The sequence below is a fragment of the Cygnus olor genome, chromosome 2, assembly GCF_009769625.2.
Source record: "Cygnus olor isolate bCygOlo1 chromosome 2, bCygOlo1.pri.v2, whole genome shotgun sequence".
NCBI classification, from domain to species: Eukaryota; Metazoa; Chordata; class Aves; order Anseriformes; family Anatidae; genus Cygnus; species Cygnus olor.
In genome coordinates this window covers 7,026,009-7,049,786 of record NC_049170.1, presented here as the reverse complement: position 1 = coordinate 7,049,786, position 23,778 = coordinate 7,026,009, and the positions used below count along the sequence as shown (strand labels likewise).

General features: G+C 47.3%; 1 protein-coding gene across 5 annotated transcripts; it reads left to right on the top strand.

Annotated features, from left to right (window-relative positions):
* The first annotated feature begins 441 nt into the window (after nt 1-441).
* On the top strand, nt 442-23,129 carry WDR86 (WD repeat domain 86). 5 transcript variants are annotated; one of them, XM_040546733.1, is made up of 7 exons: nt 444-738; nt 1,785-2,092; nt 4,859-5,000; nt 6,539-6,971; nt 15,153-15,288; nt 19,831-19,934; nt 21,587-23,129. In XM_040546733.1, exons 2-7 carry the CDS (start codon nt 1,930-1,932, stop codon nt 21,803-21,805), a joined length of 1,197 nt encoding a protein of 398 aa, XP_040402667.1. In that variant the 5' UTR covers nt 444-738; nt 1,785-1,929; the 3' UTR covers nt 21,806-23,129. The 5 variants fall into 5 exon arrangements, with proteins under 5 accessions (XP_040402668.1, XP_040402667.1, XP_040402663.1 ...); XM_040546729.1 differs by having other exon boundaries at nt 444-865; XM_040546732.1 differs by lacking the exon at nt 444-738 and adding an exon at nt 1,013-1,242.
* Nucleotides 23,130-23,778: the final 649 nt, after the last annotated feature.

Sequence of the window (23,778 nt, the reverse complement as noted above, 5' to 3'; positions counted from 1 at the left end):
GCAGGTGTGCTTTTAGTAGCACGGGTTCCTCAGCTGCCCATTTCATAGCTGACTAGTTTGGGCAACAGGATCCCTGTCTGATCCCCACCACTGCCTTGCTGGGAGCTCTTATCACCTTCTCCGCCTGATGGGCTTATCTTTTGTACATTTAATTACGTTGTGGTGGGATGGGACCCTTCCTATCTTTGTTTTGTATTGCTCCTGACACAGCGGAGCCCCATTTTGTAGCATCCCCACCCCACCACCCCACATCCCACTTTGGGGCTGGACGAAGCCAGGGGCTCTGCAGCCAGCCTGGCTTACCCATGGGTCAGAGAGGGTGAGGGACCATGTTAAACGAGAAACAGCCCCAAAAGCTCCGAGGAAGATGTGGATGTTTGTGGCTCCCGTGAGGAGAAGCCCAACCTCAGCTGGTCCTCGGGGAAGGCGGGGGGGGGGGGCCGAGAGGAGGAACAAAAGGCGATGGCTTCCCTCAAAGCCAGCCCCCGGCTCGGCAGCACGGGGAAGGGGACAGGGGGCTGAGGGAACTGAGGGCTGGAGCCATTCGGAAGGGGAAGGAGGAAAAGAACCGCGGCTGCCCTCCGGGGAGCCCGCGGCGGGGCCGCTGCCCCCCCGGGGTCGCCCTGAGGCGGGGGGAATGGCGCAGCCGCGCCGCGGAGCCGGGAGGCAGCCTGAGGGGGCGAAACGTGCCGCAGGAAGCGCTGCCTCCCCCCGAGGACGAGCCCGGGGACTCGGCGGGTGTGTGCGGTCGGGGGGGCTGTCGGATCCGTTCGGTTTTAGGGCGGTCATTACAGGGTCCCAGCTGGGAACGACCCTCCCGCCCCGGCGACTCTTCCCCCTCAGCGCCGGGTGACTGGAAGGAGAGGTAAGGGGCGGCTTCAGCCCCGGGGGGAGGCGGGGAGGGGGCTTTGGGGCGCCTCTATTTTTTGGGGGTGTGCCTCTTTTTCTTGAAAAAAGGGGGCTGCCGTGCCGGGAGCACAAAGAGGGAGCTCCGAGGAAGCGGCACTGGGCCGGGGAGAGGCCGCGGTTCCCGCCCGGGGGGAAGCGGCTCTAACATGGAGGGAGAGCCGGCGCCGGGGACCCACCCCGGGGTGGCCTGAGGGGGGCACGGCGGCAGCGGGGCGCCGGGGGGAGCCCTTCCCTCTTCCCCCCCGGGCAGTGCCTCCGTTGTTTTTTCCCCTCTGACCCCCTCAAAAAACCCAGCCGGAGCCGGGGGAGGGGGTTCCCTCTTCCCGCTGGAGGGTGAGAGCAGATCGTCCTGCCGGAGCTGATCCGCCCCCCCCCCCCCGGCTCCGTTCCCCTCGCAAAGAGCCGAGCCCGGGGCGGAGATGCCGGGGGTCGTGTGGGAGGGATGGCGAGGAGGGCTGGGGGGTCTCTGAGGTGAGCTTGTGGTGGCCGTGGAGCTGGGGGGGACGAGGGAGACGGGGACAGGCGGCGCCTTTGGGCGCTGTGAGCTGCGTGGGGTTGGGTCCCCCCCTGCTCGGAGGCGTCTCCTCTTCAGCCTTGAGGTGGTTTAAAAAGAAGAAGCGTGCCCCACTGCCTCAGCACAGGGCTCCAAGTGCCCACACTGCGGGGCTGGGAGGGCTTGGTCCTCTCCCAGGGGCTTGGATGCCCACGGAGAAGGTGCACGAGTGGTTGGAAACCCATCTTCCACGGTAGGGCTTTCTGTGGAGAACGGGGTGCTCGAGAACCTGACCGCATCCTGCCTGAGGCAGCGATGTGTCCATGGGGGAGGTTATGGGATTCAGCGCATCCTTATCTCCCCTCTCTGTGTCCCCATGCAGGAGTCAGGACTACCCGGCTGATTTTTTTCGGAGTCGAGGTAATGGCTGAAGTTGGTCGGTGGGAGACAGCTGGAGGCCCACGGCAGTGCCAGGGGGCTGCCCAGCGCCCATGAGCTGACCCCGAGCCTCTGCTGCCTCTGCCGGGATGGGGAACAGCGGCTCCGCCGTGAAGGTCTGCGCAGATCACCAAGGAGGCATCAACTGGCTGAGCCTCAGCCCCGACGGGCAGCGCCTGCTCACGGGGAGCGAGGATGGCACCGCGCGGCTCTGGAGCACGGCCGACAGCCAGTGCCACGGCCACTTCCAAGGTACGGCGGTTGCTTTTAGCCTGCTTTTCGAGGCTGGAGCCTGGGACAGGCCACACAGCGTGTTCGGGTCTCTTTCAGTCCCTGCTGCCTGCTGTGCAGCCAAAATCATGCTTGTTTTGTTCTGTGCTTTTCTGAGGGTTGGTTGCAGTAACGTTAAGCAGAAGCTCTTGCAACCCAAAACAGGTTACCAGCACTACTGAAGGCATGGATCCTTTTATCTCAGGGTGTGGAACGCAGCAGTTTAACTTCTGTCTCTTTCCAGAAGCCTTCTGTTTTACAACCTGATGAAATCTTGACTTCTTATTATTGTCTCTCTATTTTTTTTGTCCTTTTAATCTTCTCATTTTTCAGATGATCTTTATTTAGAAGCTTTTGACCTAGAAACTAAAGTTTCTGGAAAGAAACTTTAATAAGTAAGATATTTTTTTCCCCACAGAACTTTACATTCGACACAGAAATGTTAATTGCGGGGCTTTTTCATTCTAAATTGTTTTTGCATTATTAACAAAATTTATTGTCCTTAGACTAACATCTGAGTAATTAAAAAGAAGGGAAAAGCTCTGCAGAACACAGTCATGCAAGGGTCACACTGTGGACCAAAGATTGTGTTTGTATTCTCACTCACTCGTTTTCTTTTTCTCTTAAAACAGGGGGAAAAAAAGGAAGCTCTTACATTTGGAATTTCTGATCCTTTTTTCTTCCAAAAATAAACATTGTTTGTTTTTTTTTTTTGTTAGTTTGTATGCTTGTTTTTAATGATAGAGTATTGTCTTTTCCCCCACATCCTGCCATAGTTCTGTCTCCTGGAAAACTCACTGCATTTGCTTTTAAGGATTAGAAATCCATTTAAAGCACTCGTTAACTTTTGACTAGAAAGATGAGTATATTGGATAATATTCAGAATCTGGCTGTGAACTGCTAGATTTGGGGGTAAACTTTAAAGAAGGTTGGATAGATGGTTTGTGACCTGTCAGTTGAATCAGATAATTGTATGTATTTTATATCTATGCACTCACACAATTCTTGGGTAAATTCATATTATAAAAGCTATAATTACTAATCAACCTGTATCTGTAGCACAGCTTCAAGCTTCCACCACAACATAACTGACAAGACTTCTGTGGTGGCTGCTTTTGACCAGACCATCACCAGACCTTGTCTGCCACAGGGGGTTTTGGCATCCTTTGTGTGGCTCAAGTAGTATCGATGGTTAAAATCTGACTGACAGACTTTATTTCAGTAACCAAAATGCTGTTTTGATCTTCTAAGAGCACGATTAGAAGCTGCTGCAAGAAAAATGCCAGTGGTTGAAACCTGCCCCGTTTAAGCTGCTTTGCAAAAAGTTTTCAAGTAATATGAGGATGGGTATAGTTTACTTACAGTCCTACTTACAGGCCTGTTTAATTTTTGACATCTGGTGAATTTGCTTAAGAGAAAACAAGACTGTGTGTTTGTAATGTGGCTTCTGATTTGCTGATTTCTTGAAGTACAGGAATTTTAACAAAATCACATTTTTGCAGTCAGCGAACCTAAGTGTTTTACTGGACAGTCTGCTTTCCCTCAGTTCTTTAGTATCTTGATTGTATAACACTGATCTGTTTTTCTAGTGTCTTTGTCCGCTTCCCTCCCTTTAGTCACGCTTGTCCTTTTTATACCTTTGTCTTTTCTAAATCCCAGTAAGGCCTACTGGCTTCAGCCAAAGTCTGGGGCTCTCTTGTGACACTTCAGAAGAAACAGTTCTGGTCTGAAAACTTAGTCTGAATATATAGAAATGAAAAAGTGTAAGAGGTAAAGTCTAGGTAACTGTCTCATCAGTTACCTAGATAGGTGACAATATTTCACACAAGAGATCTTGGACAAGGCTGGGCCCCAGATCCTAAGGTGGTTTTAAATGCAGTACGTTTCATAAAACAATGGCACATCTTGCTAAGCAGCAACAGAAGCCTCGGGTTGCAATATAGATTCCTCTTCACTACCATTACCGTATTTTTCAGCGTGCAATTTTAGTGTAGCGGTTCTGTCTATTGTAACAGTAAATTCCCAACATACTCTGATTACTGTATAAATAATTCTGCTCTTATTCTTTCTTTCTGTGTCGTTTCCTAAAAGTATACTGATGTTTTGAAAACTGTGTTTTCACTCATGTTATCATTCCTAATGGGGAAACTACTGGTTGACATTTTATTAGTTATGTTTTTTTTGTTTTGTTTGCGTTTCATTCTGCTTGGACAGTGAAACTAAACTTGCTGGTAAGGCTCACGTCTCCTCCTTTTTTCATAGTTTTGTGATTTAGTTTAGGATTGTTGTTTGTGTCCTGACAATCAATAGGCTGGGTTGAAATGCAGCCTTTTTTTCCTGACCAGAAGAAGAAATCAAAAGCATTTTTTTTTTGTTTAAAACAAACAAACAGCCCCCACTCCCCTTTTCAAAATGTGTTTTAAACTCCAGTAGTCTAAATTTTATTATACCGATACTAATTCAGCTCATTATGCTTTTATAAAATGATATGAGCTGCCTGACTGGTGGAACTGTACTGTTTTACTCTTTCACTTGATCCTTATATCAATGAAGCAGAGTTTTCTACTGTTAATTAAACACGTTGTGTTTTACACAAATCCTGAAATGTGAAAAACGTGATTGTGCATTTAAAACTAGGGCTTTAGTCTGTTTGTTTCCCATATTTTTAGTTAAGCTGAAGAACACACCTAGTCTGCCCTGCCTGCGTACGCTATGATTGGATTTCTGTATCTCTGTTCTTGTTCCTAGGACACGAAAGCTACATCACCTTCTGCCACTTAGAAAACGAGGCTGCCTTCACGTGCAGCGCCGACCATACCATTCGGAAGTGGGACGTGGTGACAGGCCAGTGCCTGGCCATTTACCGAGGACACACCTCAATTGTTAACAGGTTGGTTCCATGGAGTTCTTCCATTGTGTTCCTGTAATCTGTTATCACGCGTGTTGTCGTTTTACTGCAACTTTCCATTACTGCGCTAATAAAATAGGTTGTGTAAACCTTTGAGTGCAAGCTACACGTGTTCTGTGCTGTAATGATTAGTTTTCCTAGCAACAGTGCTGACACATCCACAGACAGCAGATAGGAGAGAAATGAAAGGCACACGGCAGGGGAATTGAATCCAGTGCTAGGAATGAAAGTCCACAAGAAATTATTCAATTGATAACAGATGCTTCTGATAAATAGATGTAAAAACATCACGTCAAGCCTTTGAGTCACTGAGAAGGATAAAGTCGGGGCTGTTTCTGCAGTTACTATTCCTGCTCGTGCAAATGAAGTTTAGTGTTAAGCTGATTGTGCATGACTGATCAGCTGGTTGTAAAGTGCCCCTCAATAGTTGGGATGGTTTTAATTAATCACAAACAGAGCAGTCAAAGATTGATTTTTTTTTTTTTTTAATGTGTGTTTTTTGTTCTTTACTGAACACAAAACACATACAATGTGTAGCTGGATCCTGTAAATAGGAGAGCTGGCTCTGTCTGTGTTTTGGCACTGGCCTGATTTTGCTTGAATCAGCAAATGGGGAAATGTGTTCCCTATTCATAAGTCTTTGTTGCCAGTTTGAAAGATTCCAGAGGACCAAACTCAGCTGACAAAGGAGATAGGTTATAATGTTCCCTATCTCCAGTTGGGAAATGTGAACCGCAGAGATTGTTCTCTTATCCGTTACGTGTTTGTGCAGCTACAGCTCGTTATTGCGGAGGCCCAGTAAGCTGAATGCTTGAGCTGCAATCTCTAGTTTGCTGTTAGAAGTGGGGTGCTCTTGCTCTACCTTTTTTAAGATCCTGCAGTATGAGAAATTAGCTGTACAATTTATTTTTTTCTGCACTCTCTATCTGTTGATGGAAATATGTTTGTATTTCTACACCATTAGTTACAGTTCAGGTTCTTGGAATGTATTTTGTATTTTAATTCCAAGCGATTTTCGTAGGTCAGTTTATAAGTAATTATTTGTAAAGAAATACTAATAGGTACTTATCAAGAAAAATCATTTTTCTTGTAAAAACAAAAACAAAAACCCACTGCCAACTACAAGAACACACAGAAAAACCACAACACAACCCGACCCCACTCTGCCCCTAACAAATTAATATCTGTTAATTGGCACGTATAACTCACGAAAAGTATTAGTGCTGCTGGGAAAGACCATAGAAAAACAGACACTCAGAGCTGCAGTGCTACAGGGCAAAAATATCCACGTTGGTGTACGTGAATAAGGGGTGTTACTTTTCAAAAGTAAAACCTGGGAAGTGTAGAAAAATGTCTGTTCATAAATAATGTGTTTGAAACAGAGGCTGAATCGGAGTCAGATGTGTTGTGTTCATGCTACTCTTCCTAACTTCAGTGTGCTTGGAACTCAAATTGTGACAAAAATAAGATTATGTCAAAAGAGTGATAGCGCTAATACATATAGACGTTATTTTTGACAGGATCCTGGTTGCCAAAGACTATCTGTTTAGTGGCTCCTATGACAGGACAGCCCGCTGCTGGAGTGTGGACAAGGAGAAACAAATCCAGGAATTCCGGGGCCATCGGAACTGTGTCCTGACTCTAGCTCACTACTCCTCCAAGGATGTCCTCGAAGAGGAGGAGGAGGAGGAGGAAGAGGAGGAGAAAGTGAGCAGAGACCTCCTGGTGACAGGTAGCACGGACTGCACTGTTAAGGTCTGGTGGGTGTCCAGCGGGCGCTGTTACCAGACTCTGCTGGGACACACTGGGGCTGTCTTATGCCTTATACTTGACGCACCAAACAGGGAGCTGTTTTCTGGCAGCACGGATTACACCATCCGAACGTGGAACATTGTCACTGGTGAGCAGTTGAAAGTGTTCAAAGAGCATCAAGGATCCATAATTTGTCTAGAGGTAAGAATGGAGGCCTTGTCAAGAGCCACTGGAAGGGGGTGTCCTTATCCTAATCGTGTGGGCCTCAGTTGGCTCTTTCATTCACAGAGACGCTCTTCTGAGACAGGTTATAAATGGTGAGCGTAAAACATTCACGTAATAACAAAATAATCGTGCTCTGCAGTCTTGGAACAACTTCTTTCTCTAAAACACGTTCTGGTGTCCTCTTGGCTTCTAGTGGTTGTCTTGGTCTAATTTCTACCTCAGTATCTATTCAAAGCCTCCTAGATCCCACAATTTGTGTGAGATTAGCAGGGAGCACTGTTCTTCTGAGTAGGGTTGTGTAGGGTCTGTGTTCACCAGACTTCGAAGAAACTTAACCTGAGCCCTGTCCCCCAAACACAGGGATGGATAACTTATAAAGGGGAGGGTAAAAATCAGAGTAAACCAGATACCTTCCAAAAAAAAAGGACAAAACACCAAAAACCAACCCAAAGTTATGGGCAAGAGATAATAGGAGAGCATAAAGCTGAAGGAAATCCTGCTTTTAAAACCACGCAAACATATTCTGAGAAGGAGATGGCCAAACAGGAGAACGGGCAAGGAAAATGGAAAAGAGAAATGGAGCTTGGGGGAGAGAAATCAGAAATAGTGAGGGAAAGGGGGGGTGAAAAATTAGTGTGACTTGAAAAACTGTACCTTATTTTTCTGTTTGTAGTATTTGTCTGGTGAATGTTGCCAAGTTTGATAATGTTGGAGGGGAGGGAAGGGGGTTAAGGAGATGAAGAAGGAAAAGGGGAACCACTGAACACGTACTTGTCCTGTAAAGTCAGTTATTCACCAGAAAATATTAATGGAGTGTTTAAAGGAGGTGAATGATGGTCTGTAACTTAATTTTAGGTAAGTAAACCTAAATGTTTTTGAATAGATGCGTCATATTAACTTCCGTCAGACAACAGTTTTCTCACTGCTCTTGTTGTTTGTGGCCCTACCAGCTTTTCCTTTAGGGAGGCTGCAGTGTCTGTTTTTAATAGCTGTTCAATAAAAGTTGCCTTTGTTTCTAAAGAAGATGGTCACAGCCGACACTAACGGACTGAAAACCCAGTGGTACTGAAGGAATTCTCTTTTCCTTCAGTCTTAGAAAGGAAAAAAGAACTAAATTGTGATGTCCTGGAGTAGCGTTTGTCTTGCTTGGGTGTTATAGCTTGGTCCTGAGATACCGTGGTAATGTATTTTGAGGATGCTCAAGTAAAGCTGTTGCTGTTCCTAGTGTCACGCTATGTTTTGCTGTTTAATTGCTGCCCTTCTCCCAGGCACAGACTAGCAACGACAGAGCTTGCTTTAATTTAATTGGGCTCTCGCTGAAATTGTTAGACAAAACTGGCTTGACCCTCTCCCAGAAGCCTGGGAAATTCAATTACACTCTTTGAATGCCCAAGAATGAGCAGTGCTCCTCTGCTTGTGAGCACGGAGTTAAACAATGGCTTTAAACAAACACAGCTTCTCGTAGGAGAGAAGAAAGGCAGACCCAAAAGATCTATTTGGCAAACCTGAACAATTCGGGGTAGACGAGGGCCGCTGCTGCCAAGGCTGTGCTGGCAGCGCTCCTGGCCAAATCCTCTTCCCGGAGCTGTGAGTGACTGGGAGCCGCTCCGATCGCCGGTTGGTGTCTGAGGCTGGAAGAGTCCAGCTGGGTACACGCTGCCCCGCAGAGAGCCTTCAGTTTTAAGGCCTCTAAACCCTACCCCAGCTTGAACAGTCCCTGTTGAATAGCTTCAGCCCGTCGATCTTTCCTAATTCCTTCCTCTTTCGTACTGGGTTCAACACGAGCCCTTCTGTTCCGCTTGGCTGCCTCTCCGTGCGGCCCACGTGGGATTTTCAGCCTTTTGTAAAGGGGTCAGTCACCAGAATCCATACAAAGATGGTACAACAGAAGGGAAACTTCCTGAACAGAGGTGTGTGTGTTTTATTTTTTTTTTCTTCCTTTTTTTTTTTTTCCTTTTTGTTTGTTTGCTTTGCTCTTTGTTCTAATGACTTTTTGTTCTCCCGAAGCTTTTGGAGCCTTCTTTGCCCAGGGCTTCTTTGTGTCAGTGTTGCAATCTGTGTCAGTGAGTTAGCAGTAGCATTTTTCACACAGTGGGCCAGGAAGGGCTGGGAGGTAGTTGTGAGTCACTCCCGGTAGCCAGCAGTTTTAATTACTGGCAGTAATTCAGTTTCTTCGGGGTAGAGGAGTGAGCTGCTAATTACACCAGATTTTTACTCCCCTGTCCTGGAGGAGCGGAGCTGGTACCAGCAATTAAAGGCGGTTGTTACCTCCTCACCAGCTGGTATATGCTTGTGTGAAGAGACCGACGGGGCAAAATGTACTTATTTTCATTTTATTTTTGCAAATTAAGGTTCCGAAGGGAGGCTGACCTTTCAAAAAGTTTGCAAAAATGACTTTGGCCAGAGGACAGGGAAAGTTTGGATATCGAGACTGTATTTTTCCCCAACTTTAAAATGCGCTGTTGTTACCGGGAGTGCCCCGGGATGCTCTGAACTGCTGAAATTAGGTCTGGGCTGTTCCCATTGCTTTCCAGTAAATACCAGTAGCCTTTCTGTAGTGTGAGTGGAGCTTGCTGGAGGGGCCTTTCTGGGTAGATACCACAAAGCACGCTTGTGTTTTCCACCTTGCTTCCTGCAGGGCTGCTGTATGGAGAGCAGAGAGGTGATACCACGGGTACTTTTGGGTTTTGAACGTTCCTCAGTCGCTCTGAGATCCTTTAGGTGCATGGATTAGAGGAGCCTGAATATTCTAAACTAGCACGGCAGGAGAGAAAGCCCTGGTTAGCTTTTAGCTCTCCTTTTTCCCCTCTCCTCGGTGATCCTGGAGGATGCAGTGAACAGAGTGAGCCGTTCCCATTTTCCTTGTCCTGTCCCGGCTGAAGGTCCTGCACGCGCTGTGCCCCCCGCATCGTTCTGCTGCAGGTACCAGCTTCCTCTCCTGCCACTTCTCTTGCTTCGACTGACAACGTTTTCCCAGAAGACTTCCTGCCTGCTGCGAGGATTGCGTCCGAGCTCGGTGCTGGGGCAGCCTGTGCTCAGGCAGTCAGGCGAGGTAACCGGCAGCGCGGCAGCCAGAGCTCTGCTCTCCCGCAGCGCGTCGAGAGCTTGGCAGGCGAGGCCCAGCAGCTGTTCTGCGTGCTCCCTCTCCGTCCGAGAGCCAGCGGCGAGGTTTTGTAGGAAGCAACGGGGAAGAAGCAAGGGTGGGCTGAGAGGAATCACGCAGCTCGTTCCGCTTCTTCCACTTAAAAAATTCAGAGCCCTGCTATTTGTAATTAATAATCGATTTTGCTTTTCCTTAACGCGGCCGTCTGCAGTAACCCTGGCCTAAATATTTCCTTGTGTATGTTGTTCTAAATGCCTCCAAAGCAGTTTTGCAAATCGGTCACAAGGATTGCTTGGTCATTTGCTGATTGTTCAGACCGAGTATTTGTAAAAGTTGTGCTGCCAGAAGCTGGCAGAAAGAAAACGATCCAGCTTGGTATTTAGCTTGGACGCTGCAGTGAACGTTCCGACGAGGATGAGAATTGCAAAAGGAGTTTTAAATGAACAAGAGCGGGCAAGGACTTGCTTCTGGTTTTCCTGCAAGAGATCCTTTGTTGGGAGCATTCCCTTTGGTTGTCTCTTAGAGCTGGCTAGGAGAAAAGAATGCTTCGAGCAAAGCCATTGCCTGAACTCCGTTTGTGCGCTTAACTGTTGTGATCACAGGGACAGAATTGTTTTCCTGGTCACATCAACTGAATGAAGTGCATGTACGTTTTGTAATTCATTGCATCATTCATCAGAGGGTGAAGATACAAATTAGGGAGATCTGAAGGTGTACAGCACCTTTAGAAAAGGGTCGTGTTTCTAGGACCATTGCTTTGCACTGCACTGAAGTCGAAAAACGCTCTTTAACAGCCAGACCAGAGAGCTCACTCTAGATGGATTCTCAGTTAAAAAACAAAACAAAAACAAACAAAAAAGAACCAATCCCTTGCCCACAGGGAGTTCTTTAGCTCATTAAAATGAATGTGGTTTGAATGGGATCCTGAAAGTCTAACTCGGCTGAAGGCTCGCATAGTTGTAACTTGAGGCTGCTCCAAGTTGGTGATTTCTAACTTAGAAGCAGCTGTGAACAGAAGACCCGGCTGACAGGTTGTAGGAACGCCGACCCCCACGAAGAGGAAGAGCTGGCAGTGGGAAACGGGGTCAACGTGAACTCGAGTTCCTGGCAGCCGGTCTGAGCGCCCTGGTCTTCGGAAAGAGGACGTGCCCAAATCTGACCGGTGAGCTCATTGCCTCTCCTTGGACGGGGGCTGAATTGTGTCTCACACAATTTAGGGAGACACAACAGGGAGAGCAAAGTCCGTTCCTGTAAGCTGCGGGTTGAAATACCTGCTAAACAGTTCTGCTGCTGTGCTGTTGGCATTCATACAGGTGGAAATTGTCTTAAGCTGTGGCAAGTATTCAGTTCAGCCAAGCCTGTGGAGCAATAGGGTTGGGACTGCCTTGAGAGACCAGCCCTTGGTTTGCTGTTTGCTTGAGCTGTGGCGTGTCTAGGGGCTGCCACCAACAGCAGGGTTGCATAAAATAAGCATTTTTAAAGTAAAACCTGTAACAGCTTTGGTGTTTGCAACCTGTATTTTGCCACTGCAGCTTAAAGGCCGGTCTGACTGAACTTCTTCATGGAGCAGTACACCTCCAGGACCTTGGCCTAAGGACTAAGACGAATTTCCTTCCTTATGGTGTCTGGGTTGCATCTGGTGCAAAGCAAAGTCCCTCAAAGTAACGAGGAAAAACGAACAGTCCAGAATTACAGATATCAACGCAGTGATTTTTTTTTTTTTTCCCTCTGTCTGGCTCAGGCTTTAAAACCGGGCATCTGATTGTCATCAGCTTTTTTTTTTATTTATTTATTCTTGTGAAGCTCCTTGGGTTTGAAATGCCCACTCAGCTTGCTAGTATCCGAGCTGCGAATCCCTTGGGTGCTGTGTGCTCTGCTACAGGTGGCCTTGCCTTGCCTTGCCATGCTTTGCCTCGTCCGGAACTTTGTTGGGCTCTTAGCCAAAGGGAACAAAGGGCTTAAAAGCCAGCCAAGGGAAATACAGCTCTGAAAATATCACTGCTTCTCCAGGCACTTGCAGATTAGAACGTGTAAGTCTTTCTCCTGATCGTTTTGAAACCAATAGTTGACAGGCTGGGGTACATTCGGAAAATCTATTGGGTAAAATTTTACATTTTTCCTTTTAAATCATAAGGAAGTTAAATTCTTCACTAAGAATAGGGCCGGGGATAGGGAATTGGGTATGGGTTTTGGAGCCTTTGGGATGAGGGGAGGGAAAAGGCCTGGTAGTTTGTGACGGAGGGTTGTAAGCCCACAAGTATTTGCTGAAAATGAGCGCACCCGGCTACCCGGACACAAAATGGGGTGCCACTTGTGGCACCGGGGAGGCCTGGCCCCCATCGAAGCTACAGCATGGTCTTGCCTTCTGGTGAAGAAGTCAGCATGCTCTGTAGTCTGCAGTCCATCGGGGTCTGGATTAAATGCCCCCCGTAGGCTGTGTCTGCACTGGGGATAACCACATCTTTTGGATGCAAGCTCTGAAAGCAAGCTCTGGAGTAAAAACGCTGCCTTGACACGGGTCAGATTGGGCTGGTGCCTCTGTCTTGCTCTTTTCAGAGAGCATCCCAGCTGGTTTCGTGTATTCTCTTGGGCAGTTGCAGGCACTGATGCCCATCACAGCTGCCCGGAGGCGCGTAATGCTTCCTGGCCCTTGCAGAAGAAGTTGGATACAGATGGCTACAGCTGAGAAGGCTGCAGCCTTCCTTGTCCAGGGACAAAATACCCAGTTTTAAGGTACAAACTGTTTCAGATATCCGCTTCAGGATGAGGCGAGTCGTGCCCTAGGCTGCAGTGACTGTAGGGAGCCATCTTAGCTGTAAGTATCTACATCCATTTAGATGGAGATGCCCGCATCGTACTGCTGGTGGTGGGTCTGATTTGCGTCTTCACCCTGAGCTATGGCTCTTGCTAGGTTTCCCCACTAACAGCTACTTCATGCTCTGCATTTTACAAACACCACGGTTTTGCTGTTGGTGTTGCCGCAGGCTTGGTCTGTGACATCCAGTGGGCTGTTCAACCCGATGGTATTTCGGTTCCCAGCCTCTGCTGAGAATCCTTGTTGCTGCTGTGCTCACCTGCTTAAACTGGCGAGTGGGAGGGAGGTGTACAGGCACTCACAGGGCCGCCTGGGTGGCTCGGAGGCTTTGGGTTTGGAGAGGTGGCTGGCTCAGCAACTGTCTTCATCGCCTTCTGTGCCTCAGAAGCTTTTACAGCTCTTGTGATCCCAGTGCTGCAAATGACCTGGGTAAGCCCAGGTCATTCAGAAGAGTTTTATATCTATCGAAGAGGAAAATCTGGGCACGGTGCTGCCGTTCTGTTTCACTTCAGCATTTGTACACCCACCTCAAGGTGGAAATCAAGCGGCGCGACCTAACGCCGCGTGGCACTTACCTGCAGGAGGCTGTCACCTGCTCTTTTCCCCTGTTCTGCAAGCAAGATGTCTGGAAAAAAAAAAATGTAGTGACCTGGCCAAGAACAACCCGGCAGGATCTCGGCTCAAAACAACCTCTTGCATTCGGCAGGTGCCATCAGACAATGTTCTTCCTGCCCGTTCGGGTCGAGCCTGGAAATTAAGGGTCAGGTTCCCTTCCTCGGGCTGGCTGTTACAGGTCTCAGCCGGTCGTTCCTTCTCTTCCCTGGTGGAGACGTGGTATTAATGCCATTGCTGAAACAGCTGAGAAGTAATAGGATGTGACACTTCAGACTACTGCTGGCTTTTAACAGCGCGTGTGTTTTACAGCCCCCTGACGTTAGCTCTGCAAACTGCCCCTGGGCCAAGCTCCGCTCATTTTTGACACCGTTCAGGAACGACGCCTTTTGGGAGTGGGGATGGAGATGGGAGAGGGCGAAAAACATTTCAACCTGGCAGAAACAGCACGTAAAGAGCGGAGACTGAGCGTTTACGATAATGCAAGGTGGTGGATGAACCAGCCCCTTAAAAGTGACCTCGGAGCAAGACCCAGGTCCAGTTGCTTTCCTGGAGGTGTCTGGGGAGCCTCAGGGGTCAGTGCTCTGCTCGCCACTTTGAGCCTTCTGATCTGTGCATGAGGAGGGGAACCGGGGTGGTGTTACTCCTTACGTGAATCCTGTTTCTCTGGGGAGTTGGGATTCTCCCTCCTGGCTCTCTCTGCCTTTGAACCAAATTGCTACAACCTCGAAGGGTTACTCTGAGAACACGTGTCCGACTGGCTGCCTTCGTCCTCCTGCCTTCAGGTGTTGGGCCAGCTCTCTGCCTGGGCTCACAGCTCCGCAGAACGGTGGCTGTTCAAGCCTTCGGTTCATCTTCCGTAGTTGAACATTGAATACAAGTTTTTTTTCTTTGTGCCAAAGGGTTTCCCTGCGAAGCTGCCAGGCTTTGGGAGGTTCGGATAGTTGGTTGGTGTGTACCAGCTAGTTTTATAGCCTTGCACAGGTCAGTAACGTTCTCGCTGTCTCAGTTTCCCTCCTGCAGTCCTTCCCTTTGCCATCCTCTGCCGTGTCTGCGTGGAAAGGAAAAACCAACCTCGTTCGCTGGTGAGCTCACACAGTGTGGAGGATGACGGCCATCCACGAAGTGCCGTTCTTTGGGTTTTATAGGCAGGCTTGCTCTACGCTCACAGCAGAAGAGAACCTGTTTGAAGATGTTTAGAAACCTGTGTGAGAATAGTTAATCATCTAATCTCTAGATAACGGTCCAAAAAGACTTCTGGAAACAAAGGCACAAGACCCGTTGAAGAGTTAGCGTTTCCAAATGTTGACCTTGTGCAGAGCGATCCTGTTATTCTCTGGTTTATGTTGGGTGGAAATGTATTTTTAATTTACATTTTTCGTTACTCGAGATTGTTCTGGGGTTTTTGTTTTAATTAAAACAAAGTGTTTTAATTAAGTGTTCTTGTCAGCTACGCTCTGCAGAAACTACCATGCAGGTGTTTTTTTTGTTTTTTTTTTTGTTTTTTTTTTTCCTTTTTTGAGGCTGTTCAGTCAGAAGCCGTGACTTCAGATGAGTCACTTCGGTGCAGCTCTCTCACAAGCAGGCCTGAGAGACTATTGCTGATGTTTTTTTCTCTTCCCTTCAGCTAGTGAATCGGCACTTGTATTCAGGAAGCGCGGACAGGACAGTGAAGTGCTGGTTAGTAGACACTGGGGAGCGAATCCAAACGTACAAGGCTCACAAGCACAGCGTTAGCACTTTGAAATACCACGCTGGGATCTGTAAGTTGCCTTTCCTATGTTCAGCAATCCCCTGTCTCCTTTTGGATGTTTGTCTTTGATCAAAGATTGTTAATAGAGGATACTGTAACTGCGAAGGCTTGTGAAACTGTCACTTTTTTCAGCTCCAGCATGTTTTGTGTGCAGTATCACACTCTGCTGCGCTGCTCGGTGTGAGAAGCTTAGATCTTCCCTCCGTTTTTCACCTCCCTCTTCCGGCATGTGAAGGGGCAGCTGCTTTATTTCTGTTAGGAAGGGAAGTGGCTTGGATCCAGAGCTGTCTGGGGGCTGTTTGTGCAGCCACGCTTTGGCCTCACCGGTCTGACGTCTGTCAGTCTGCTTCTGCTGCTAGTTTGTGGACACTAAGTGCTGCTGCTGGATGCACAGCCCTGTGCCTGCCTCTGCCAGCACTGCGTAAGGGATTGTCCTAAACCAGAACCACATCTCAAGTCCTCGCTGCTTCGTTCTAACAGGTAGGGTTCCCGTTCACACCCTGACCGTCTCAAAGACTCATTTTCCACAAATCCTTTTCCCTTAATCTGCCTTCCTCCATGTAGTTGTTCCCCAAACTACCTTTCTGCTCTAGCTCTTGCTTGCCTTCTTACGAATGCTTGGGACTCAGCTTCCCTGCCTTCACTGCTCTGATAACAGTGGTGTCTTTGCATAACCGTCTCTTGTTGACATAACATATTCTGACCAAGAAATCTCTTTAAATCCCTCTCCTGGCTGGCTTTCCCTCTGCATGTCATCGACGCGCTTCAGGGTTTGGGTTGCAAGCCTATGCCCCTGCTTTTATCAGCCCGTTCTTCTTCTGCCACTGACATCAGACTTGATGAGCCTTCATTCACTTCCCAAGCAAGTATTTCTCTGCCATCCACATCACCCAGTGAAGGAATACCTGTCCTAAGCTAATGGAGAAATTGCAGAGCTTGTGATTTCTGTACTTCAGCTATGCAACCGACACGTAAGACCAAGTGAATGGTCAATATTGGGCCTTAGTATCTCTTTTGGAAGATTATTGGTATGATGGTGATAAATGGGCTGTTTGATGTGGCCGAATATCTGACCACACTCATAATCCAGTAACTGAACTGATTTCTTAATTGTGTTTGGAAACTTACCACGAAACCAAGCCCATAGGTAGACTTAGATTTTTAACAGGCAAGCCCTGTTTTTTTGGCCTTCCTTTTAATAGTAGACCCACAGCACTACCAGCCTCCGTTAAAATAGTTAATCATAACTGATGGTTAATTTCAGCTCCCAGAACCGCCCCGTGCTCTAGTTGCTGCTGATTTAAACTTGTGCAGGTGGCTAAAAGGCTGAAATGGAAGGGAAAGGGGTCCGAGCCTATGCTGCAAAGTTATTATTGCTCAAAGATGCATACAGGTGGGGCAGGGGAAATGAACCTGAAATTTTAATCCAGGAAGAACACTGGAAAACAGTGTTCTTTCTTTTTTCCTTTGTTTTGTTTTCACCCTTTAAACCAATATGAACCAAAACATTGAACTCATCGAGAGTACCCAAAACCAAGATAACTGTGCTGAGCTACTGGTGGCCTGGTCCAGCGAGGAATCCTTACTGAGGAGACAGGAGACAACAAGTACAGACCTGACCAGGCTCCGTAAAACCATCCTAAAGAAAGTCGGGCTCAGACAGAAGTTTAATCATCTGGGGCCACCCCCACCAACCCTGCAGCTTTCTTTCTCTTCCCCCTCAGCCCCACGCCCTGTCCCTGCCGTACACATCGCTGCGTTTCCCTCACAGTCTCTCAAAATGCAGGCAGTGTTGCTGCATTTAGTCAGACCTGTGAAGAACATCCTGATAGTGTGAGAGAAGTGTGCATAGTGTTAGTTAAGATCTCATTTTTAAATCAAATGCAAAAATACTAAAGGTGTCAAACAGGGCAAATTGAATCCTTGCATTTGAAGGGTGGAATACATGTCATGGAAAAATGTAGGGGTGTGACCGAATAATAATCCAGATGCATTTTAATTCTTGAAAGAGGAAATTTCCCCCTAAAAATGAATTTATATACTGTGATTGGTTGTGTTACAGTAAGGCAATTCTATAGTAGCTGCAATTGCGATTGAAACACGACTATTAGATACGGTGTAAGTAAGTGATTCAGGGCATATGCACTCGATACCAAATATTAGAGGTAATGTAGCTTGAAATTCGAGCTGCTCACCTGGGACAGATGGGCACTGTGTGGGCATTCTCTGCTTTTCGAAAACGTAGAGAAAATACTTCGAGATAAATTAACTTTGTTATGGTTTCTGTCGCATGTGCACCTGCCCTAGAATATGGAAAGAATCTCAGCTGAGAAGTGGTAATTTTCTTTTAGAAGATCTCATTTTTTTTTTGCTTGCTATCTGATCAGTACCCACAGGCTTGTTGCCAAAAAGATTTCACAGTGTAAATAAGAAAATTCAGTCAAAGGAGGGCAGGAAAAATATACATGTGTTTCCTAAATGGCTTTATATCACATAGGGAGGCCAGACAGATCTGAGAACTAAGCCTAAAATAATCAGAATATGTTTCTAGTGGCTTTCCTCAGTATGCTTCTGTAATTAATAGCATGGGGAATGTTAAAGCTTGTTCCTAGCTTCATTTACTTAATGATATTGTCTTGGTTATTTCTCTCTGCAGTATGTGCGCGGTCATTTAAAATTTAATTCAGTTTTTTTTTTTTTCATGACACAAAATTCCCAAGGGAATGTTTAAAACCTGTCCACCCTCCCAAGATACTGTGAAATTGAAGTAAAATATAAAAATGAATAGTTATTTTTATATATTAATTGCTTGCTTGTTTCACAGAGGTGCATATATAACCATATATTTAAATGCCGAATCTGGGTTACATCAACAGCTCTGCTTTAAAACTCGGAGCTGCAGAGAAGCTCCCTAAATCTAGAGTGACAGTTCAAAAGACGTAAAGGGTGTTTTGTCAAAAGCAAACTCCTGATAGCTGAAATAAACTGACAGCTGCACAGCGAAAACAACTCTTAACTGGTTCTTACTCTGTGTATGTGTGTGTGTGTGTGTGTGTGTGTGTGTGTGTAGTAGGTATTCAGAGATTTCTGAGCACTGAAAAAATAAATCTGGTTCTGTGCTTTACATTGTTGTTACTGCTTTGCAGAATGGGACGAATGCTTTTTCAGGATTGTGTTGGCAACTGAGTTTATGTAGGCCCACATAAAATGAGGCTGATTTTTCCATATCCAGATGTTTCTTGAAGGTGTACCCCGAAGTACCCAGCCTCCTGCTGTTTAATTTGAAGTTGAAAAGCTGGTGGCAGTAGGTAGCCTGTTCTCATCTCTGACTGTAGCCCCGAATTTACCATGTGTTAATTTTTTCACATCTATTTAGGAATTCATTGCCCAGCTTCTCCCAAAATATAAATCTGTTTTCAGGCATTTCGGTTTTGTAAAAGTCTTTGCACGCTAGTGGCTTTTGCAGAGACATGAAAGGCGGGGAGCAGTGAGTATGTTGCTTTTTGCACATCTGAAATTTTTATCTCTAGATAAACTCAAGGAATTTGGGGTAAGTGAAGGGAAAGTAAGTGTTCATGAGGACAGTTTGTAACCCTTAAAGCATGCAGATGTGCTCCCTTTGGGGAATAATGCTGAGTACACAGCCTAAATATTCAATACTGCCTTACGCTTTCTGGCTGCAGCAATGAAGCTCCTGAAGAGCTGAGAAATTGTTCTCTGAGCATGTTAAGATACCCTGCGGAAACCTGATCCTCAGTCAAAATCCCTGCTCGTGCTTAATTTAGTTTAAAAACACAAATCTGGCAGCACATTTACGATATCTAGCACCTAGAATGGAAGAGTTATGGCCCAAATCCTCAAATAGTTCTGTGCTGTACCGAAACAGGGTATAGCCTAGGCCTTGAGTCGCTTAAAGGTTCTGCTGCTTGCAAAGACCCTAAGCTGCAGGATTTAGCTGAAGAAAGTTTACGCTGAAAGAGTTTATAAAGCTTCTTGTAAAGCTGCCTGCACCTGCTGCTCACCTCCGAGACCAGATCTAACTGTGGTATTTCGACAGAGACAGCCCTGCTATGGGTAGTAAGCTTCTGGTTGAAAATGGGGGGAAAATAAGGTTTGTAAAACGATGAAGCTAGGGCCAAATTCATACGATCAGAATGGGAAATAGCTACGGTAAAACAAAGGGAAGGCTTAGAGGAAAGCCTTGAAACCACACTTGAGATAAATTGCCTGCTTAGAATTAGTGAGGCGTGTTTAGGCAGGGAAATGTTCATGGCAAAGAAGAGCAGAAATAGATATCTGAAGTATGTGCAGAGTGAAATGCTGATGTGTGTAGGGAGTTTGGTGCTTGAAAAATACAAATGAAGTCAGGCATGCAGGGGGCTGAAATGAAAATGGTCAGAACTTGCTCTACCAGAGAAGAGGCTCAGGCCAAATGACGATAGGCCCCGGTCCTTTGTGAACTGGTTTCGGGAAGGTTTGTGAACTGGTGTGAGCTGGCGTTACGTGGCCGCTCACGCCTGGCCGCGTGCCACGCCGTGTGGTTGCTTTGCAGTGTTCACAGGAAGCGGTGATGCCTGTGCGAGAGCTTTCAATTCCAGGAGCGGCGTCCTGCAGAAGATCTTCCGAGGACACAAGTTCATCATCAACTGCATCCAGGTACCAAAGGGGTTTCTTTGCCGGGATTTAACTTCTGATTTCTCCCCCGTTGATTCCATGAGCTGGTGTGGCTGTTCTCTCTGTGACGTTGTGCTGGGATAAGATGAAGCGTGACAGACTCAAACATTCCCCGTGCAATTTTAGAAAAGCTCCAGGGAGGATAAGCGAAACCTTATAAAACCCTATATAAAATACTGCCTCCGGGATATATTTTTCTATAGGTATGAAGATGACAGAGCAGCTCTATATTGATATGTGGTCCACCTCCCACCAGACAAATGGAAGAGTCTCTGCTGCTGGGTTAAAAATGTTCTGGAAGTTATTGAAGCCCTTCAAAAGTTGCACGCACGTCCTCAAGGGCTACAGGCATTTTGGTTTAAAAGTGGGGAAGTTAGTAATCCTTGCGGGCTGTGCTAAGACCAGTTTTGTGGTTTAAGTTACGCTGCAAGGAGTCCTGGAGGGAAAGTTTGAATCCCTGGGTGCTTTGTGAGATCCACATTTCCCCACATGGGGATCTCGGTACAAGCCGAGTACAGGATGAGGATTTTAATGAAGAGCGTGAGACTCTTCAGCGAGTCAGCGTTTCTGGCAGGCTGAAGGTCGAAAGAAAAATGAGAGGGGATGAAATTCCTGTTGGAGCTGATCCCAAGCGTACGTACTTGTGAATATGCTCCTCTTGTATGTTTTTTCTGCATTAGCACGTGGCTAGCTGGTCTTAAACTGCAAATGCTTGGATGTTGAGCAGTTTGGGTTTGTAGCAGACGGTCACCTGGGTGCAGGTGAAGTTGGGTAACAACTGCGGGAATCACTTTACAGCACTGACGCGAGCAGAGCTTGCCTCTGTACTTTTTTGTAATTTAATTCCCAAGGGCAAAACATCCCGGGAAGGGAGAGGACTGAGAAGTGGCGACCTTAATCTGAACTGGTGTGCTAGGTAGGGCTGCGGTGGGGACGGGGGCTGCGTGCAGGGCTCGTGTGGCGCTCGGTGCCCATGCAGGGAGACCACGAGCATTTTGGCAGGCCAGCAGACACAGGAAGGGAGAGGATGAACGAGACCAGGAAGGGGAGGATGAACAAGACCGATGGCTTTCTTCTGGGGATGAGGGGACAACTGGGAACACTGCCAACGGAGCAAATGTTGCATTGAGGAACCTAAACTACAGGCGGGCGTTGAGGTTAAATTTCTGGAGGTTTGCAAGAACAAAAGGTTTCAGAGGGGGAATTGTGCAGATTGTGTACTGCAGAGGAAGAAGGGAGGTGGTAAGGAGAGCAATTCCTGACCCACCCACCGGTGCTGATTTTGGTGCTGCCTTCAGCTTCATCTTCAAAACCAGCAGTCTGAAACCAGCACAGAAATTCCCAGCTCCATCCTACTCTGACACTAAGAAGTTAGCTCCCCATTGCTTTTCTGGTAGATTTAAGTTATAAATAACTCTTGCTGTTTATATTTTATGGCTCTGGGAAGCGGCTGAGAAACGAAGCCTGACTTGGTAACATCTCATCCCACTTCAGCAGCTTTCATGATAATTTATACTGCCTCTTGCAATGAGCTATCGGGTCTTAAGGATCGGTTCAAGCTGCGTTCGCTCTGATTTTTGATCGTGCTCGTTCTGAGCCGTACAGTTTGATGCTGTGTGACCCTGTTGTTGCAGATCCACAACGAGTTGCTGTACACGGCTTCCCACGACGGCACGCTAAGGATTTGGGACATCCGGGGAATATGCAAGAGAAACAAGCGGCGCTTGAAGAAGGAGAGGTCTGCGCAGGGCAGGAGCTCTCAGAAGGGAAGCCTGTCTCGGCTTTTCAACAACAAAGTCGGCTGTATGGTACAGCAAGAGAACGGCGACCACGAGACCGTTGAATTAATGTGACTGTCCGGAAGGGACTTCTCATCGGTGACCAAAGCTGAACCTTTTGTTTTCTGCACCACTGTGTCCACGTAACCCGGAACTTGGGAAGAGATGGGAAACTGCTTTGCTTGAACCTTTTAGAAGCCGGGACTGATTCTCTGGGACTGACAGATGGACTCAAGTCAGGCCGCCCCTCCAGCTGACTCTCAGCTGAGCAGTACTGGGGGCAGGAGGGGCTGCGGGGGGGTCAGGTGATGTCTCTGTGCTGGGTGTGTAATTAAGGACTTGATTTATGACTGCTTTTTTTTCCAATTTTCTCTGGCACAGAGGTGTTGCACGCTTCCGCCTGTCTGGTATCTAATGAGAAGCGTTTCCTCCCGTTCCTGTCGCCTGTTCACGTGCCCTCTGTTCAGCTGAATGTAGAAAGTGAAGGTGCCTTGCAGCCTGACTACAAGTTCAACTATCAAGGCTGACCTTTGGCTCAGTTTTTTTTGCTGATCAGACAGAGGATACGGCCTAGCAGGGAGGAGTTTCAAGTAGACTGGACGCCTCTCTGGGAAGTTGAGCGTATCAGGGCAGAGATTAAATCGCTAAATGAGCGAACAATCCACACCTCAGACCTTTTGGACCAAGGCCAATTGCCAAGGCACAGCAAGTTGTCCTCCCAACAGCCTCGTGGGTTCCTCCTTTAAGATCTCACGCTCCAGCAAAGGAAGCCTCAGTGGCTTCGTGTGCATCTCGCGTGTGCTGCCAGGGGCGCGCACGCTGCCAACCACCTGTTTTTCCCCAGGCGCAGTTTCCCAGACGGGAAACTCCTTATGTGCGTCTGGGACGGGCCTCGGCACGGCCGGGGCTGGAAGCTGGTCAGCGGGCATCGCCTCTACGGCTGCACAACCTCCGTGGGCAGCCTGGCTGTCCTCATGGGGAAAAGGTGTTCCTTCTATCCACGGGGTGTTTTGAGCATGTTTTTTTAAGCGTGTTTTTGAGGCAGAACAGGAAGATTTATTGGGTGCTGGGGGAAAGAGCACTAGGTTTGTCATCTTCCCTCCTTATGCGGTTACGCCGGGCCTTGGTTTGCTGGCAGCGTCGCTAAGCAGTTGAAGTCGAGGGTACTTCTCCCAGTCTTTTTCCAGGTTCATTCCTTTCTGATAACCACTGAGCCATGAATAAACAAGGGTTCTTATATTTTTCTATTTGCAGATATAACTCTTTGTAGAACCAGTACAAAAATAGCTAACCACATGTTTTTATTTTTATGGCTTTATTTATTCTGTACTACGGCAAGATAAAAATGCTGTAATTCCTTTTTAGAATGGACTAATAAACATGTGGCATTTACAGATAACTGTCCGGTTGTTATTCGTGTTTGGAGGGGATTTAGCCGTCTGCGGAAGCACAGCAGCAAAGAACGGCTGGAACATGGAAAAACAAACATACACTTTTGAAAACATTTCTTTCTTTTCCCTCAGTGCTGGGGCCAGTCAGGCGTGCTGCAGAGCTGTCCTGCCTCCTGCCACTGACCGGACGGATGGAGCTCAGTGTCTCTAGCCAGTGGAAGGGGTGACTAGCCACAACCATTAAGGAAAAATCCTGTGTGATGAAGAGCCACGCACACCAGCTAAAGCGTGCTGAAGACCTGCCTTGCATCGCTGGGTCAGGGCTGTCATTGCTGCTACGTACACTGCTCGCCTCTCCTGCTGAGCAGCTTCGTTAGCTCTTACCCGGCAGGTTTCTGCATCTAGTTGGAAAGAGCGTTTTAATTATGTTAAATGCCTGCTAAGAGACCAGTTTTGGAGGGCGTCTGCATACTGTACACTAATGCCCGTGTAACTCTGGCGGGCCTCCTTGTAGCTCGGTGCTGGCCCTGTGGGAAACATTTACGAGATGGTGGCTCTTGGTTGCTGGGGGTGCGGGCTTGGTATGCAGCTCAGTTTAGTTGTATGTTGCTTTTAAGTCTATGCTAAGTAGCAGGCCTTCAGCAGAGCTGGACAGAG